The sequence below is a fragment of the Euphorbia lathyris genome, chromosome 2 (assembly GCF_963576675.1).
Source record: "Euphorbia lathyris chromosome 2, ddEupLath1.1, whole genome shotgun sequence".
Lineage (NCBI taxonomy): Eukaryota > Viridiplantae > Streptophyta > Magnoliopsida > Malpighiales > Euphorbiaceae > Euphorbia > Euphorbia lathyris.
This window is the reverse complement of record NC_088911.1, coordinates 133987674-134007528: the sequence shown is the minus strand read 5'-3', so window position 1 is coordinate 134007528 and position 19855 is coordinate 133987674. Positions and strand designations below refer to the sequence as shown.

Below are 19855 nucleotides of genomic sequence, written 5' to 3'. Positions count from 1 at the left end.
ACCCACACCAAATAATATATCAGAAACTAAATAACAATATTAAAAATAGACTAAATAGTGGTTTAAGCCATTTTATCTTTCTTAATATACATTTTTCGGACTTACATATAGGAAGGCAAGAAATAAAGCGGCGTCGTTCACTGAAATAAATTCTCACGATCGATCAGGAGCTCCAGGATTAACAGAGACAGCAGCAATGGCGCATATCGCCGCCAGACGAAGCGTAGCACAGCTAGTAAGTCGAACCCTCAATTCCTCTTCTTCATCATCTTCTTCTTCTCTCGCCTCTCGTTCCCGCTTCCTTTTTTCTGTCCTAGACAAAAACTCACTGTCGGAATTCTTCCCGGAGTTTGTTAAAATCCCCACCCGGTTCAAAACTTCTAGGTCAGGTTATTCTCCACTTAATGACCCTTCGCCTAACTTTAGCAGCCGGCCCCCTAAAGAAACGATCCTTCTCGATGGCTGCGACTATGAGCACTGGCTTATTGTGTTGGAGTTCCCAAATGACCCAAAACCCTCCGAAGAGGAAATGATTAATGCCTACGTCAAAACTCTGGCTGCTGTTTTGGGCAGGTAAGTATCTAGTTAACTCTTTCGATTTCTTTGGTTTTGATTTTGTGAATTTATTTTCCAATCGAATTTTTGGTGGTTTTAGTGAGGAGGAGGCGAAGAAGAAGATTTATTCGGTCTCCACCTCAACCTATACTGGGTTTGGTGCCTTGATTTCTGAAGAGCTTTCCTACAAAGTTAAAGGTATTGCATTTTTCGTCCTTCAATCAGGTTTTTTTAGGGTGTTATCCTTTGCTATTTCTTATTTGGGTTTAAAAGCTATTTGGGAATCCTTGATTCATTTGCATTCCAGGTGTTTGATAAATTTACTTAATTTCACACTGTTGCTGTTATTTTGCTTCTTTTGGTTCATGATAGGTTCAGTGCTAGTTGATCGAATCAAATTTTCTCATCAGTTGCTCAGTATGTCATTCAAGAAATTAATTTATACTTATTATAGGGGTGTCAAAATGGGTTATCATGTCATACTAGTGTTACTTAATTGTATCAAACGAGTTACCTCTGCAAGTCGTGTTGTCGTGTCAGAAATTGACAGCCATAATTATTGTTTATGAATTTTGTTTTGACGGAATGTTGGGTAGTGTAACACTGAATCACATTCATAAGATGTCGGTGGCGGAGATGTTTATGTTGCGATGGATGTGTGGTCATATGACAAAAGATCGGGTGAGGAATGAAATAATTAGGACAAAAGTATGAGTTACATCTATTGAGAATAAAATGAGAGAAAACCGACTAAGGTGGTTTGACCATGTAAGCCGAAGAGTGCTTGATGTGCCGGTTAGAAGGATTGAAAAGTGACAAAGGGATGCAACAGAGAGGGATAGGGGAAGGCCTAAACAAACATGGAAGAGAGTGATTGAGAGTGATATGAGTTTATTAGGGATTGAGGAAAATATGACAATGGATAGGATGGAGTGGAATGGATAGGATGGAGTGGAGGGAGAGAATTTATGTCGCTGAGACGACTTGATTTCACGGTTTCGTATGACGGTTTATGTTAGCCGACCCCGAATAATTTCGGGACTAAGGCTTTGTTGTTGTATTTAATTTAAGAGTTCCTAAGCTTTGCATTAGGCTGATTTATTATTGTATTTCTGTGAATGAACAGAACAGCCTGGTGTTCTTTGGGTCTTACCAGATTCATATCTTGATGTTCCTAACAAGGATTATGGAGGTACGACTCCACAAAATATACACAACAGTATGAGATTATTTGACGGATTCTAAGATGTTTCGAATGCCTTATTTTTCATTTTTCATTTGGTTTGAACCAGGGGATTTGTTTGTTGATGGGAAGGTCATCCACAGGCCTCAGTATACATATAAACACAATAATAGACAGCAAACACGGAATAGGCCTCGCCCAAGGTATGATAGACGCAACGAATCAATGCAGGTTGAGAGGAGAGAACCGATGCAGAGGCAGAGCCCAGGACAAACCGACTTTGGGCATCAATCACAACCGCTTCACTCTCAGACTTCAGCTGATGTTGGAGCTTCACAGGTTTCTTACCCTGGTCAGAATTCCCAGCGCTCATGAGGATCCACTCTATAGTTTTTAGCCCAAAATGTGCTAGTTCCAAAAGGTTAGAATCTAGTAGCTCATAATTTTCGTTTCCTACTGTGTTGTTGCCCATTGAAATTGATTATGAAATTGCACCTTTGGTCTTGCATCTTTGTAGAGAAATTTAACTTGAATTATGGAATCTGGATTGTTTTCGAAATATATGCAATAACTATCATTCTGTTCATTCTTTGAGTTACAATTTGCAGAACCTTTTTTCCTTCTTACCTCCCCAAATTTAATTGTTTCTTTTTCTGTTTGCTTTGCTGTTCGATTTAGGGTTTAGTGTTTGCCTCCGCAAGAGGTTTCATACATTGCCATTTGGATAATTCCTTCTTATCCCATCATTTGCCTTGGTACTACAAACATTTGGAGGGATACTTCACTCACCTCAACTTGGTATTTTAACGACTAAAATACCCCCTTAACGCTGAGTTGGTATCTTTGCAGCTGACATAGCAAAGCGCATGTATCTACTTTCTTTGTAGGCCTGTGAATTTTCTGGGTTTATCTACTTCATTGATTTCTGGGCTTTTCTTCTTCAGTTTTTGTGTTCTTCTTTGATTTTCGGCTTCTTCATCGGTTTTGGGTGTTTTCCATATGTCTATTATCTAATGAGTCGATTTTTTTTCTCATCAACGTGAATATCACGTACAAACAGCAAGAGTTCTACTCTGCATTGTTATTAAAATGTCAAGTTGGGGTGTGTGAAGTATCCCTCAAAAAGCCGGGAGTGTCAATCAACAAATGTTATCACGCTTAAAGCTAAATTTATGTATTAAGTCCATTACACTACCTTATCCAATTTATATACAAATTTCTTAAACTACAAATGGTTTTCGTCGTACTTTGTTTACAAGGTATACAATTTACTTCTTAACATTTCTAATATGATTGAAAATTTTAGTTATGTCATTACAATGCATCCATAGTTCCATGAACACAATTTCAATTCAAATATTATTATAATTCTGTAAATGAAAATTTCTATTGCTAGTTTTTTTAAACAAAACATATGATTATATTCTACTGTTTTAATGTGATGTCATGAGATTAATGTAGTAACGGGTCTCTCAACTAGGGCTGGACTGGACTGAGCACGGATCTTGACTTTATTTGGACCGAACTAAATATGCGAATACAAATATCAAATATTAGATTGAACTATTGACTTTTTGGTTAGGATTGAACTGAATTGTATTATTTATCTTATTTAGGTATAATTTTGAAAATTTGTTGATATTCAAACCGAGAATTGAACTTTTCATGTGTTTTTATTAATAATATATACAGATTGTTGAATCCAAATTTGATGGCAGTCACATGAAATAATGTTGACAGTTAATAGTTATAGTCGTTGAGTCAGGGAAGAGGATTTGGGATTACAATTGATTGTATCATCTTCAAACTCTCTTCCCAGGGTCGTCTGAAACCACCCGTACGAAGGTGGATTCCGGTTGCCGGAGGTGCAACGGATGTCCTATGCACCTCCTCCGTTCGGCATTGAATTGCTAGAGTTAAATGTAGAGTTCAAGAAATATATTTTCAGTAATTTTGCATTGAATATTTGAGATTACATCGTAGAATTCAATTCTAGAGAATCCTAATCCGTAATAATACATAATAAGCTAATTACCGACAAGGGGGTGGGGTTTGAGGTCCGTCATAGGTAAGTTTGGCATTAGTACAATTAGAGGTAAAAGGCTCTTTCTTATCCCCGATATATTGCAATTTGATATTTGACAATCTAATTCCCTGGCAAGGAACTACTTTGCTGCATTGTATATCTACTCCGGTTTCTGTGGGTGTTGTTCCTTGTATGTTTATGAATTGAGCATTGCTGATTTGTACCTTTGATGGCTGCGTCGAAACAAAAGCGAAGATATGAAATCGGTTAATCCATTAGTATAAGAAGCCGAACCTCTCCAAGGTCGCAGCATTGTCTCTCCTTGGAGAAATCCGGCCTCACATTCAGTGGCAGAGCCAAAAGAGAATACTGTTGAAAATTATAGGTTTTTTTTTTATGGACTAGTCATCAGTGATGACTAGTTCGATACAGATCCCGTCTATTGATACGAAATTTGTGTACCTCAAGAGTGATTTTTTTTCTTCTTTTCATGCTTTCAGCCTCATAAGTTTCTCAACATGAAAATTAGAAAATGAGCTTGAAGTCTGGAAAAAGAAGAAGAATACTAACCGATCCTGATTTTTTGCCGTAGAATTGATCGATGAGGATGGGATTTTCAACATTGTTCATTATAATGTCTTTAAAAGTTATGTTTTGAGCAACACTTGGAAGTGATCCTGCGTATGTTTTGATTCTAGCTCCGTTGTCTGTTCCAGTCATTGTGCAATTCTGAATGAGAATATTTCTCAGCAACTTCTCGTCGTCGTATTTTCCAAGACTTCCGATACTATTTTTCGCAAATGAAAACATGTTAGTTAAATTAAGCCAAAAACATCTAAACATCCCTGATCTTATCAACTGCAATGGCATGGTTTCACTTTCTTTAATCCTTGTTAAATACTATTTCAAATATGGGTTAAATACTATTTCAAATATGGGTAAAATAAATAATTCATTTTCAATCGAATTTGATGTTTCGCAATGTAAATATATACCTGAGTCCGTGACCTGGACCACATGTCACTCTTCGGACCTCGATGTCCATACTTCCGTGGATGATACCCACACAATCATCACCTGTAGCAACAACACTATCGAAGACTCCAACATAAGTAGATTGGCTGATATGAAATCCGTCGGTGTTGGGGCTGTCGTCGGGGGCAATTAAGTGCATATTTGTGGCTGTAACATCGTTGCACTTAACAATGCTTATGTGAAATCCCATAGGATTAACAGATGTAATCCCCTTCATTAATGTACGTTCACAATCCATAAATTTAAGACTCTGTAGCAACACAAAAAATGCATTAGTTTTAGAAAGAATAGAGTTTGTCATGCTACCAAAAACAAAGCAGCATCACATACGGAAATCCATCACTGATGGTTGCAAATCGGTCGAGAAAATAGCATTTTTTCTTATAGTGTTATTGAGATAAATATAACCTTGATTCTGTTTATTCTTTCACTGTGTTGGTAACTAATTTTAAATGGGTCATAAAAATAACTAAACATTGATTTTTGTGCCATTGAAGTCACTGTTATGGATTTTCAGCTAAATCTGTGCCCGACAGATGACTGACATTTTTCGACCATCGACTCAAGCCAAGTCAAATCTGCGATACCACGTCTGCTCCACCAATGCTACGTCAGTAATAGAAATTCCTTCAATCATGATCTATAAATAACAATAAATTGAAGAGTGTTTCTACTGCTGACGTAGTATTAGTGAGGCACTCCAGCACCGTCGCATCCATGGTAAAATCATGCCACATCAACTTTTCAACATAAATTTTGTCATAAATTCGATATAACAACTTCAATGGAATGAAAATAAAAGATCAATTATTTTTACGACAGGAATTGTGAGTTTAGAATGTGATTGCATAGAGTAATATTGCTTACTATTGGGAACATTGAGGCTCCTTTTTCCTTATATTTCCACACATTGGGGCCGTTGCCATTAACAGTACCATGTCCGAAAACATCCATACCATTAACATGTTCAAATGAAATCCAAAAATCGTCAGAATAACTACTGATATCTGATCCAGCCTTAATAGTTCCTTGGATTTCCACTTGGATTGGAGCTTTGCACGGTCCTTCGAATACAGTTTCGGTGGCATAGAATTCACCTTTTGGAAATACTAGCCTTGCCATTCCACCGAAATCACATGCTGCCCTCCATGCCTTGACGAAATTCTGAAAACAACATAGGAAAAATGTAACGGAGCAGTGGCAGAAAGGGGTGCACGGGTCGGTTGCATCCCCAATTATCGAAATTCACCTTAGGAGGAGTAATTCTAAATAAAGAACCAAATATCGCCATACAACGACGGAGCTAGAGAAGAGTGCACTCTTAGCCATCTTCCCATGTTCCGTAATTCTATGGGGTACGAGGATCTTTGGTTCCTTTTTTCCAATGAACTTTTAGTTGTTTCTATCTCAAACAACTTTTCGTGAATGTCTTAAAACAGCAGCAGTTGTTTTTGAAAGGTCTAAAAGTTGTTGTTTCAAAAAGCTCATACATTTTAAATTTGAATGCAGATATATACATACCACAGCATTATCGGTTTTTGGACCAGCTTTTACACCAAAATCTACCACATTAAATATTTTTGGACCGCCGTCACAAAAAACAACGGTCGCTAAAAATGACAAAAGAATGGCACATTTCACAAGTTTATTTGAAATGGCCATTTCCCCACCCTGCATTGCAATAATTTTTTTTTGTTATTTTTAAATAACAAAAAAAAAAAAGTAGTAATCAGAAGAAGCTCAACTTCTTCTAATTGTTATTATTATTGCAATTGATAATTTCTACTGTTTGCCCTCTTTTTATAATAAGAATTTTAGTAAGAAATGTGTGGTTAGAATTACAAGCAATTTATAGCATTTTGTTAGCTAAATATAATTAAGTATTCAAGGTGCATATAATTTCAGTTTAAACTATAATTAGCAAATATATATTATGATATATACAATTTCAGTTTAAACTATAATTAGCAAATATATATTATGATATATACAAGGCTAAAATTAATGTTACTTTTGACCAAAAAATAAATAATGTTACTAAAATATGTTTTTTTTTTTTAAAATCGAGTATTCTTAAGAAATGAAAACATTGTCAATACACAAAGCATCATTTAAATAAACATCACTAAAGAAATTAGCATTGAAATGAAAATGACGAGCCATTGAATGAGCCACAGCGTTTGCTAATATAAGGATAAAAGCCACAGAACAATCTAGATGGTTAAGTAACAGATCTCAAATTTCTACCATAACAACCCTAAACTCTTTAATATCATGGACCTTTATTGAAATGCGATCCACCACACTTTGTGCATCCAACCACTCCCCAAGACGCTTTAGCATAATCACAACTCGAGAATAAATGCTAATCATGTTCAATATCCAATGAGCATAATAAGAAATTACTCAAAATAATAACATGTCGTTGTATCAGTCATGATTTAAGAGGCCATAGTTTAACACATAATTTTCACATACACAATTTGATTTTACCCGGGATATGAAGGCTCGATAATCGACTCTAGCCTGCATTAGTCAGGTTCCACGTGCGTGTATCTTCAAGCAAACGATAGTCAGATTTAGACGAGTACAAACCATCTCTTAAAAAAAATGCTAAATGAGTTTATCATCTCTAAATGCCACAGACACCACCATGTTAGAAATAATATCAACTTCCCGAAGCGAGAACCATTCAACCAACCTACTCCGATTCCAAATGTAAGTTCCTGGTATAAAAAGATCAGAAACCATTACAACTTTGTTTTCATTAGTGCAAACGAAGGTGATGTGACGACCTTGTTCATTTATTAACCACAGATCATTTCCATACTGAAATCGAATCTCCTCTCATAATCCTCCAATGAATACCCTTTTGGATAATTTAATCGAATTTCATACGCCCCTCCAAATAAAACTAGGATTATTGCCCAATTTAGAGGAAAAGGAAAGACCCACGAGCATAGTATTTAGCTTTAAACAATTTGCTAACCAACGTATTAGGAGTATCAATAAGTTTCAAAGTCTGTTTTTCCAGCAGTGCCAAATTAAAGTCTTGTAAATTTCAAAAACCCAACCCACCATGATGTTTATGCATACTTAACTTATCCCAGCTACACCAGTGAATTTGTCGAGCTCCACTCACCTTCGTACTCCACCAAAAAGAATTCATCATTTTCTATAGTTAATCATAGATTGATTTTGGAAGTAGAAAAGTATTCATGCAGAAAGTGGGAAGAGCCTGTGCTACTGACTTCAGTAAACACTTCCTTCCTTGCAGCAGATAGAAATCAAAAGATCCAACTATTGAAACGTTTAAGAAGTCGCATATTTAAGAAACCAAAAACATCATTTTTAGACATACCAATCAAAGATGGAAGTCCTAGATACCTACCAGTATCCAAAGGAGAGTAAACTGTTGAAATACCTTTCTACAAGATTTTGATTTGACAAAATCATCCATGATTAAGAGACAATTAAATTTAAGTGCTTTAAATTAATTGTACTAATCCGTTTGTTCAATATTGAGTATAAATATAAATAAAGATAAATATAAAAAGTAAGACAGGACGAAGTCAGCATGAGATGAACAAAACAAAGTGGAAAGAAGGTCAACATAGAAGCCTAAAGTATCAAGCTGAGTGGAATCAAACTTAGCATCAAAAGACTAAGACATAAAAGCCCAACAAAGAGAAGCGAAATAAAGCTCAACATAAGAAGCCGCAATAACAATTGTCTTACGAAGCTGAGCTGACTAAAAATATACTCAGCTTGGAAATTGCCGAAGACAATGACTTACGCAGTAGAAGCTGAGTGATTCCTCAAGATAGCATGAAAGAGTCGTTTGCTACAAGACAAAGATTGCCAACCCTCTGCACCAATAATTGAAACCTTGGAATTACACAAAAGACACATTCCGAGATGTATGGGTCAATGGATTATTGGTAAAAGACAACTGGCACAAAAAGACAAGTCTGACGCAAGAAGACAAGCCTGACGTCTGAAGGAAAACAGAGGAAGGGAATGGCCGGAACAGTCTGAAGCTGACCAGAAGCTGTCCCCTAAAAGAGCCGTTTTAACATCAACGGCTAAATCATTTCAAAATGATCCAACACAGATTTTCTCCTATATAAGGACAATCAAACTCCTTGGATCATTGCCGATTTTACAAGAAAGAAAATTATAAGAAAGAAAGATACAAATTCAAAGCACTCAAAAACAAGAAAAAGTTCTTACACCAAATTTCCATTCTTTTTGTGTAAAAGCTAGATTGATTGTTTGTAATCATCTAAAGTGTTCTTTGCTTGAAAGGGAATAAGTTTTTATCAATTGTAACATTGAGAGTGTATGCTGAGTACTTGGTGTTGAGTACTCAGTGGTAGAGAAATCTAGGTGCTGGGTTGTAGCACTTAGTAGGAGTTGAGTAGACGAATAGAGAAAGGTACTCTTGCATATTCAACTGCTTTGTAATCGGTTTGTGCTCTACCTTTAAAGAGCTCAGTATTGGATTCTAAAAGCCCGGAAGACTCTGGGGACTGGACGTAGGCGGAGAGGCCGAACCAGGATAAGTGATACTGAGTAATCTCTAACCCTTTCTCAATATATATATTTGCATGTGTTGTGTGAGAAGTTTACTCAGCATATAACATTGTTTAAATTGACTCTGATTAATTTCAAGTGCTGAGTTAGAAGCTGACCTCCAAGAGTGTCAACACCTAACTTACAAGCAAAACAGCCTTAGTCAATATCCGGCCAAAGCTGTCTTATAACATATCTGGCCAAGCTGACCAGAAGCTGAGTTGACAAACTCACCAAATAACTAAGTCAGCACATTAATTAAACAAAAAAGTTATATTAGTTCCTAACCCCCCCTTGGAACTAATCACATGGGACCAACAAGTGGTATCAGAGCCTAAGCTCACTACTAAAAAATATAACTATCTTGAGCGGATCCCCGTAAATGGCTGAGAACAGCACTCGTTTCCTTCCAGGGAACCAAACAACACAGATACTGAGGGATTATCAATCACTAGACCTCCCCTATTCTTTGGGTCCAATTATAAATTCTGGAAGAATAGGATGAAGAACTTTATTCAAGCCACAAACATGAGTGCATGGCTTGCCATTGTTCAAGGTCCACATGTGCCATACAAAACTGTTGACAATGAGAAAGTTGTTAAGAGCGAAGCTGAGTGGACAGAGGATGACCTCAAAAAATTACAAAATAATGCTTCGGCTATAAATATGCTTCACTGTGCTTTAGATGCTGCAGAATACAATAAGATATCAGGTTGTGAGTCAGCACAGGAGATTTGGAAGAAACTGGAAGTAACTTATGAAGGCACAAGCAAGGTTAAGGAAGTCAATCAGCATATGAGACTCTACGAGCTGTTTGAGTTGAACGAAAATGAAGACATCTCAGAAATGAACTCAAGATTCACAAACATCATAAATGAGCTCAAAAGACTTGCAAAGAACTTCACTGAAGAGGAATAGGTGAAGAAAATCCTGAGAAGTCTGCCTAAGAGCTAGCAAGCAAAGAAAACAGCCGTAGAAGAAGCTCAAGACTTGACTACCTACAAATATGATGAGCTGATCGGATCCTTGTTGACCCATGAAATATCTATGAAAAACTTTGAAGCTAAAGAAAAATCCGAAGATAAGAAGCAGAAATCACTAGTGATGAAAGCTGACTCCACAGAAGCTGAGTCAACTGATGATGAGGAAATGGCTATGTTCACTTGAAAGATGAAGAAGCTGTTCAGAAGAAATGACAAAAACGGTAAAAGGCCATTCAGAAGAAGTGACAGGTACAAAGCTGAGTCCAGCGACAAATACAAGAAGGACAGCTCCAAGTCTGTCACTTGCTTTGAGTGCCATCAAACTGGGCATATCAAGTCAAGCTGTCCCAACCTCAAGAAAGAAAAGAAGGGAAGCAAAAAGGCTATGGTAGCAACATGGAGTGACAGTGATGAGTCAACCTCATCTGAAGCTGATGCAAATGAAACAGCCAACATATGCTTCATGGCTGATGATGCTGACCACTCTCAATCTGAGCAAGCTGACCTCTCTGATGAAACTGACCAGGAGGTACACAACAATGAGGTAACACCCTTACTCATGTTTAGAAATGAGATGGTAAATGCTATGAGTGATTTATATAAGCTGACTAAAAAATGCAACAACAAAATAAAATCACTCAGCAGGCGATGTGACGAGATTGAAGAGGTCAAGCTGAGTGACCTCCGATATCTCCTCCAGGACAACTCAGATTTACATACCAACATGCAAATAATGCATAAGCTTGTCACGGAGGTTCAATCTGAGTCAAAGAAACTTAGAAAGGATGTTACAACCTTACAGAGTCAAATAAAAGGCTCAAAAAGAAATAAACCCCATGCTGAGTACGCAAGTACTAGTCAGCATATGCAGTTCACTCAATGTGAATGTTGTGGGAAAAGGGGGCACACAAAAGGGGTGTGTTGGTTCAACAAGCGGATTGTCCAATGTGACTTCTACGGAAGAAAACGACATACCACTAAGGTATGTTGGCACGCTCAGCATAACAATGCTGACCACACTCAGTATCACCCTCAAAGGGTAGCTCTCTGTGACTTCTGTGGTAAATCAGGCCACACTATAAAAGTATGTCGTCACAAGTTAAAGTATGATTTTGCACCTGTTTACACTAACAAGAAAGGACCCAAAAAGAATTGGGTACCTAAAGATGAATTGTTTAAAATGCAGGTCGGCTTGACATGCGTGGAGAAGTCAAAACTTTGGTACATAGACAGCGCATGCTCAAGGCACATGACAGGTGATGAAACACAGTTCATCACACTAGAGCTTAAACGAGGTGGAAGTGTAAGCTTTGGAGAAATAAGAAGGGTAAGATAGTCGGCTCAGGTACTATCGGTAGTAACCCAACTATTGAGTCAGTCTCCCTAGTTAAAGGTCTCAAATACAATCTGCTAAGTGTAGCTCAGCTTTGCAAGAGCGGTAGAAAGGTTGTATTCGATGATACTAAGTGTCAAATACTCGAGGGGAACACAAATGAATTGATTTTAACTGCCCCTCGTGTAGATAATGTATACATGCTAAATTTAGAAAAACAGTTTTCTAAAAACATATGCTTAGTATCTAAAGAGGATAACTCCTGGCTATGGCATAGAAGACTTGGGCATGTCAGCATGGACCTTCTCGCCAAATTAGCTAGAAAGCAATTAGTTGAGGGATTACCCAAATTAAAATTTGAAAAAGATCAATTGTGTAAAGCTTGTCAGCAAGGCAAACAAATCAAAAAGTCATTTCATAGTAAAAATATTGTCTCAACCAAGAGACCATTGGAATTACTACACTTGGATCTTTTCGGACCTATCCAGCCACTCAGCTTGGGAGGTAAGAAATTTTCCTTAGTCATTGTAGACGATTTCTCTCGGTACACTTGGATCATCTTGCTGAGTAGCAAGGATGAAACTTTTGAGATATTTACCACATTGATTAAGAAACTTGAAAATGACAAAGACCTAAGAGTAGCTCATATTAGAAGCGACAATGGTGGAGAATTCAAAAACCAACAATTTGATGAATTTTATGAAACCAGTGGTATTGACCACAATTTCTCTGCTCCTAGAACTCCTCAACAAAATGGGGTTGTTGAAAGGAAGAATAGAACTATTGTCGAAATAGCTAGGACAATGTTGAGTGAAAATAGGCTTCCAAAGTACTTCTGGGGTGAAGCTGTTCACACAGCATGTTACATACTGAATATGGCTCTAGTTAGACCTATACTTAAGAAAACCCCATATGAACTTTGGAAAGGACGAAAGCCCAACATTGGCTACTTTCGCGCCTTTGGATGTAAATGCTTTATACTCAATACAAAAGATAACCTTGCTAAATTTGATGCTAAAGCTGATGAATCGATCTTTTTAGGGTACTCAACAAACAGTAAAGCATATAGAGTATATAATAAAAGAACTCAGGTTGTAGAAGAGTCTGTACATGTTGAGTTCGATGAAACTGACCCTACAGGAAAGTCAGCTCAGCTCGAAGAAGATGAACCAAGCTCAGCTTCCGCTGACCAACCAGGAGCCTCTGTGTCATGTATACAAGGGCTGACCAAAGGTAAGCAAGAAACTGAAATGTCATTTGCTGACCAATCTACTTCTGTAGAGATTGTAGAAACACCTCTTCCAAACGACACAACATTGCCCAAGGAAATAAAGATTCCAAGAGGACACTCAAAAAAGTCAATTCTTGATGCTGTTGATAACAAACTAATGACAAGAGATCAGCTTAGGAAGTTCCTCAACAACGTTGCTTTTGTGTTAATACATGAACCAAAGAACTTTGCCGATGCTGAGCACGATGAATACTGGATAAATGCCATGCAAGAAGAACTTGACCAATTCACCAGAAATGAGGTATGGGATTTAGTACCTAGGCCTAGAAATCAAAAGCCCATAGGAACTAAGTGGGTCTTTAGAAACAAACTAGATGAGCATGGAAATGTAATAAGAAACAAAGCTCGACTTGTAGCCCAAGGCTATAGTCAGCAAGAGGGTATTGACTATTGGGAAACATTTGCACTTGTTGCTAGGTTAGAAGCAATACGTATATTGTGTGCTTATGCCAGTTTCATGAACTTTAAGTTATACCAAATGGATGTTAAAAGTGCATTTCTTAATGGTTTCATAAACGAAGAGGTATATGTCAATCAACCTCCTGGGTTTGAAGATCCAAAATTTCCAAACCACGTTTATAAACTCAAAAAGGCCCTGTACGGCCTGAAACAAGCTCCAAGAGCTTGGTATGAGAGGTTGACCAACTTCCTGCTGACCAGGAACTATGTCAGAGGAAAAGCTGACACAACCTTATTTATTAAGAAAAAGGGTAAGCATACCTTACTTGCACAAATATATGTAGATGATATAATATTTGGTGCTACTGACGAATCTTTGTGTAAAGAATTTAGCAAACAGATGCAAACTGAATTCGAGATGTCCATGATGGGGGAACTCAACTTCTTCCTTGGACTCCAAATCAAGCAAGGTAAGAATGGCATCTTCATAAGTCAGTCCAAGTACACCAAAGAAATGTTAAAGAAATTCGATATGATGGACTGCAAACCCATATCAACCCCTATGAGTACTGATACTGTCCTATGCAAAGATGAGAAAAGTAAGTCAATAGACACTAAACTCTATCGAGGTATGATAGGTTCGTTACTTTATCTCACAGCTAGTAGACCTGATATACAGTACTCAGTATGTTATTGTGCGAGATATCAAGCTGACCCCAGAGAATCTCATCTAACGGCTGTAAAAAGAATTTTTAGATATTTGCAGAGCTCAATTGATGCAGGTTTATGGTATCCAACTTCAAATGACTTCACACTCATTGGATATACTGATGCTGACTATGGATGAGATAAGCTAGAACGTAAGAGCACTTCGGGAGGATGTCATTTTCTTGGAAGCTGTCTAGTATCTTCGTTCAGTAAGAAGCAATCATCTGTAGCCCTGTCTACAACTGAAGCTGAGTACGTGGCTGCTGGAAGCTGTGTTGCTCAAGTTCTATGGATAAAGCAACAGCTTGAGGATTATGGAGTGAAGACTGAAACAATAGAGATCAAATGTGACAACAAGAGTGTAATTGATCTGTCCAAAAATCCAATCCAACATAGCAGGATGAAGCATGTCAGCATAAGGCATCACTTCATCAGAGATCACGTACTAAAAGATGAGATCAAGCTGACCTATGTGCCAACAAATGAACAGCTTGCAGATATCTTCACCAAGCCCTTAGCACGTGAACAATTCAACATACTAAGGGAAGCTATCGGTATGTCTAATCCCCTTCAATAATTCTCTATGAAAAATTGAATATTGTGTGATTGCTATGCGGAGTGAATTCAAAATTAGTAACTACTACATACTAAGCTTAAAATGCAGAAAATCACTCTATGCTGACTTAATATACATACTGAGTGATTATCCCAAGTAGATATACATGCTGAGTGACTACCCTATGCTGAGTTACTAAGAGATAGGAAATTCCTCTACATAAAATTAGGTACTCAGTATCACAAACGCTTCACATTATAGAATGAACTGAGTTAAAGCCTACTTGCACCATTAAATGCCCACACGTGTAATAACTAGCACCTTGAAAACGTACGCAATAATGGCAAAACCCATGCGCCGAAGATGTCATAAATGACAGAATCTCTGTCGATTGAACGTCCCTAGGTAAAACGGCTAGTTAAATGAATAGGGCCGACTTAGATCTCTATAAATAGTGGAAGATTTCCCACCTAATCCTCTTCACGTGTGAATCCTTTGACATTCAAATTTCTCTCTCTCGAAACTTCAAAATCCCTAAAATCTCTGAGAATGTCGAACCCTCAGAACATCTCCGGTGGTGATTCTGGCAAATTACACACCGATGAAAACCCCAAATCTTTTCCTCAGTCTAACCTAACTCCAAACAAAAACTCACAAACTGACCTAGCGAGCTCCTCCAAGAAGAAAAAGCCAGCGAAAGACAAGCAACCCATGGCTAGGCCCATGATCAAGGTTCACAAAAACGTCAACAACCTTGAAGTTGTCAAATGCAGATGGTTCTCTCCCAGCTTCATCACCGCTGAGAAACCATTCTGTGAATGGATTGAAAAGAACCAGTGGGTAGGATTCTTCTCTCTCTCTGGAAAAACCTACCCTAGGTTAGTAAGGGAATTTTACTCAAATCTGTATGTTGATGAAGACGATGCTGACTACTTGGAAACTCATGTCAAAGGCCACAAGATAATAATCACCCCATCCTACCTAGCAACTTTACTCACCCTACCAGAAGAAGGGATAGAGTTTAGAACAACAAAGGAAAAGGTATCAAAGGAACAGCTTGACCAGATGAAGGGATTCTACAAACCCAAAAATCACAAAGGAGAAATACCCAGCACTTGTATGGGGCAAAACCAGAAGATGGCGCACTACATATTGACCAACTTCATCTTCCCCAAACTCAGCTCAGCCTCATCGGCCTCCAACTTTGAGCAGTGCTTCATATGGCACATGCTGACCTACACCCCTCTCAACCTTCCGGTATTTCTAGTTGGTGCGCTTCAGCGAGGAGGTAAGAAACTTCGATTGGGCTCTTTAATCACTAAAATCCTCGAGGATCAGCAGATAGAAACAATAAATGAGACCCAAAGCATGGGAACTGAGATTACCGCGGCTCTGTTGGTTGGGTTATTATACAATCAGCCGTTGAAAGGATTTGAAGAGGTTGAAGATGATGAGGAAGAACATGATGCTAACCAAGAAGAGGAGCCTCAACAAGCAAAGGAAGTCCTTGCTGAGTCACCTAAAGCAACAAAGAAGAGAAAAGCACTTGAAACGTGCTCCAAGGACATTTTGGCTGTTCCAAAGAAGAAACGAGCTATGTCTAAGGGGACGAACATTGAAGCTGACCAACCTCAGGGTACACCTAAGTCAGCTGAGAAAAGAAAAGGGCAAGCTGATCCCGAAGAAGAAAGTGAAGAAACCCCAGAACAACCTCTGAAGAAGAAGGGTCGAAATTCTGGGTTGAACATTGTGGAAGCTGACCCCATTGATTGGGTTGTGACGCCAAAATCACACTACTCTCAAAGTCTTGGAATTGACCTGGAGAAAACTACAGTTGAGCAAACAGAAGAAGAGGAAGAACAGCAACAGGATGCCAATCAGCCTGATGTTGAGGAAAAAGTTCATACTGAGTCAGATAATGTTGAGCAACATCAAGCAAAAGATACTGAACAAGAAGGAGATGATCAGCAAGAGGATAGGCTCACACAACATGAAAGTCCAGATGACATTCAAGCTGACCCGTCTCCTCCCAAAGCTAAGTCATTCAAAAGGCTCAAGAAGAAGGCCTTCAAGGGACCAGTTATTGATCTACTCATAGATTCTCCGACTCTGGACCCAATCACCGATATGTTTGATATTCAGTTTGAATACTTCTCCCACACCATTGAGTCTCCTCCTAAAGAACCAGCCAACAATCAAGCCTCTGTTACTCATATTGAGGAATAAGCCAAGACTCCAGAGGATCCAAAAACTGCCGAGCAAGAACTCGAAGTCACAGCTACACAAAAAGGAGACCAAACCATAAATCCACCTGCTCAAAACTCAACTCCTGGTACTGAATTACCTCAAGGAACAACTGTTGATCACTCAACTCAAGCTGATAAGCAGCCAACTCCACCACCATCCAGCTCAACTTCCATACCTGCTTCTGAGACAAATCCAACTGGTCAATTTGCCTATCTTAGTGCAACTCAATCTGGCCGTCGCATCGTAGAAACTGCTCAATCCCTTCTCCAGGAGTTCAACACTTCTGATGCTGCTAGGTCTGCTCATCCTGAGTCATCTAACATCTCATCCATCGCTCAACTTCTTAATGAAATCAAGGGGCTCAAGGACCTTATAAGTGTTATGACATCAGTTCAAACACAGCAACCCAAGCAAGACCAAATTGCGAAGCTGACCGAGCTGCTCCTTCTCATGGTCAATCACATGGATTCACTTGAAGGAAAAATCAACACTCTCTCTGTGGTCAATCCAGGATATGTCACTTCAGCTGAGTTAGCCCAACACTTTGCTAAGCTGACTGCAGAGTTGACCCATCTACGGTCTACGGGAAATCCTGAATCTGCCACATCTACTGAGTTACAAGAATGCTTTGCCAAGCTGACTGCTGATCTTACTTGTACACGTGGGTTAGTTTCTTCTTCTTCTCAGTGTACAATTGACCAACTGAGTGAAGCGGTAAGTCTACTCAACGTCAACAAAGCACAGATGGATGTTGACCCCATCACTCATGAAACCCTTCTGAGCTTCTCACAAACCATACTTCGCTCAATACGCTACACAAATGCTCAACGACAATTCTACGACTCAGCTCTGCTTAAGATGTACCATCAATCCTTTGCTCAGCTCACTGCGTCCATCTCTTGGATCAGCAAATCTCATGAATGCCTCATCAGCATGATGAGCAGCTCCTTACGAGTTCCTCGAAATGTTCAGGATGACTGTGTTCCAGTTATTAATGGCTTAAGTGAGAGTACAAGAAGGTTGAAGCGTTATTCCAACGCTCTGTCTGGAGCTGCTAGAAATGATACGTTCATTCCTCCTCCCTCCGATGATGGCAAAATGGGGGAGAAAAGCCTAGATGGAACTCAACACGCCGGTGGTGCATCAAGAAGTAAAGACAAAGGGAAAGGCAAGTATGCTGAAGCCAGTCTGAAGAAGAAGAAGTAGTCTAGTTTAAAATTTGTGCTTAGTCTAGTTTAAAATTTGTGCTTAAATATTTGTGTCTCATATCAAGTACATTTATGGTAAATTTATGGCAAGCATCACTTTATCCAACCTGTCTTACATACCATGCTTAGTAGATATACTGATCTGTCCAAATTGAACAAACAAATCATAATGAAACATACTCAGTATACATCCGCACACATAAGTAAACTGAAGTAATAAAATGTTTCTAAAAATGATCATTTCTGAAAAAACTGACCTAGTAGATCTCAGAAGGTCTAGGATTGAACCTAGTCAGTACAAGCATCTTTTCTTGGAAAATTTAGAGTTAAGTTAATAGATGCAACCCTTACGGGGGAGTAATTTCAGAAATATGAAAAATAAATCAATCATGGGGAATTTCAAAACTGAGTTCCATAATCATGTATTTTGCCAACATCAAAATGGGGGAGTTTGTTGAAACACCTTTCCACAAGATTTTGATTTGACAAAATCATCCATGATTAAGAGACAATTAAATTTAAGTGCTTTAATTTAATTGTACTAATCCGTTTGTTCAATGTTGAGTATAAATATAAATAAAGATAAATATAAAAAGTAAGACATGATGAAGTCATCATGAGATGAACAAAACAAAGTGGAATGAAGGTCAGCATAGAAGCCTAAAGTATCAAGCTGAGTGGAATCAAACTTAGCATCAAAAGACTAAGACATAAAAGCCCAACAAAGAGAAGCGAAATAAAGCTCAGCATAAGAAGCCGCAATAACAATTGTCTTACGAAGCTGAGCTGACTAAAAATATACTCAGCTTGGAAATTGCCGAAGACAATGACTTACGCAGTAGAAGCTGAATGATTCCTCAAGATAGCATGAAAGAGTCGTTTACTACAAGACAAAGATTGCCAACCCTCTGCACCAATAATTGAAACCTTGGAATTACACAAAAGACACATTCCGAGATGTATGGGTCAATGGATTATTGGTAAAAGACAACTGGCACAAAAAGACAAGTCTGACGCAAGAAGACAAGCCTGACGTCTGAAGGAAAACAGAGGAAGGGAATGGCCGGAACAGTCTGAAGCTGACCAGAAGCTGTCCCCTAAAAGAGCCGTTTTAACATCAACGGCTAAGTCATTTCAAAATGATCCAACACAGATTTTCTCCTATATAAGGACAATCAAACTCCTTGGATCATTGCCGATTTTACAAGAAAGAAAATTATAAGAAAGAAAGATACAAATTCAAAGCACTCAAAAACAAGAAAAAGATCTTACACCAAATTTCCATTCTTTTTGTGTAAAAGCTAGATTGATTGTTTGTAATCATCTAAAGTGTTCTTTGCTTGAAAGGGAACAAGTTTTTATCAATTGTAATATTGAGAGTGTATGCTGAGTACTTGGTGTTGAGTACTCAGTGGTAGAGAAATCTAGGTGCTGGGTTGTAGCACTTAGTAGGAGTTGATTAGACGAATAGAGGAAGGTACTCTTGCATATTCAACTGCTTTGTAATCGGTTTGTGCTCTACCTTTAAAGAGCTCAGTATTGGATTCTAAAAGCCCGGAGGACTCTGGGGACTGGACGTAGGCGGAGAGGCCGAACCAGGATAAGTGATACTGAGTAATCTCTAACCCTTTCTCAATATATATATTTGCATGTGTTGTGTGAGAAGTTTACTCAGCATATAACATTGTTTAAAGTTGACTCTGAGTAATTTCAAGTGCTGAGTTAGAAGCTGACCTCCAAGAGTGTCAACACCTAA

The 19855-nt window shown here is 38.3% G+C and overlaps 2 protein-coding genes across 5 annotated transcripts; one reads left to right on the top strand and one right to left on the bottom strand.

Annotated features, from left to right (window-relative positions):
• The first annotated feature begins 102 nt into the window (after positions 1-102).
• LOC136219999 (multiple organellar RNA editing factor 3, mitochondrial) lies at positions 103-4517 on the top strand. 4 transcript variants are annotated; one of them, XM_066007644.1, is made up of 5 exons: positions 103-573; positions 656-753; positions 1682-1747; positions 1848-2159; positions 4357-4517. In XM_066007644.1, exons 1-4 carry the CDS (start codon positions 197-199, stop codon positions 2111-2113), a joined length of 807 nt encoding a protein of 268 aa, XP_065863716.1. In that variant the 5' UTR covers positions 103-196; the 3' UTR covers positions 2114-2159; positions 4357-4517. The 4 variants fall into 4 exon arrangements, with proteins under 4 accessions (XP_065863716.1, XP_065863714.1, XP_065863713.1 ...); XM_066007642.1 differs by having other exon boundaries at positions 4265-4517; XM_066007641.1 differs by lacking the exon at positions 4357-4517 and adding an exon at positions 3219-3384.
• Positions 3570-6550, bottom strand: LOC136219998 (exopolygalacturonase-like). The gene is made up of 5 exons (XM_066007640.1): positions 6321-6550; positions 5667-5963; positions 4760-5049; positions 4335-4551; positions 3570-3997 (listed from the first exon to the last, which is right to left on the bottom strand). Exons 1-5 carry the CDS (start codon positions 6474-6476, stop codon positions 3770-3772), a joined length of 1188 nt encoding a protein of 395 aa, XP_065863712.1. The 5' UTR covers positions 6477-6550; the 3' UTR covers positions 3570-3769.
• Positions 6551-19855: the final 13305 nt, after the last annotated feature.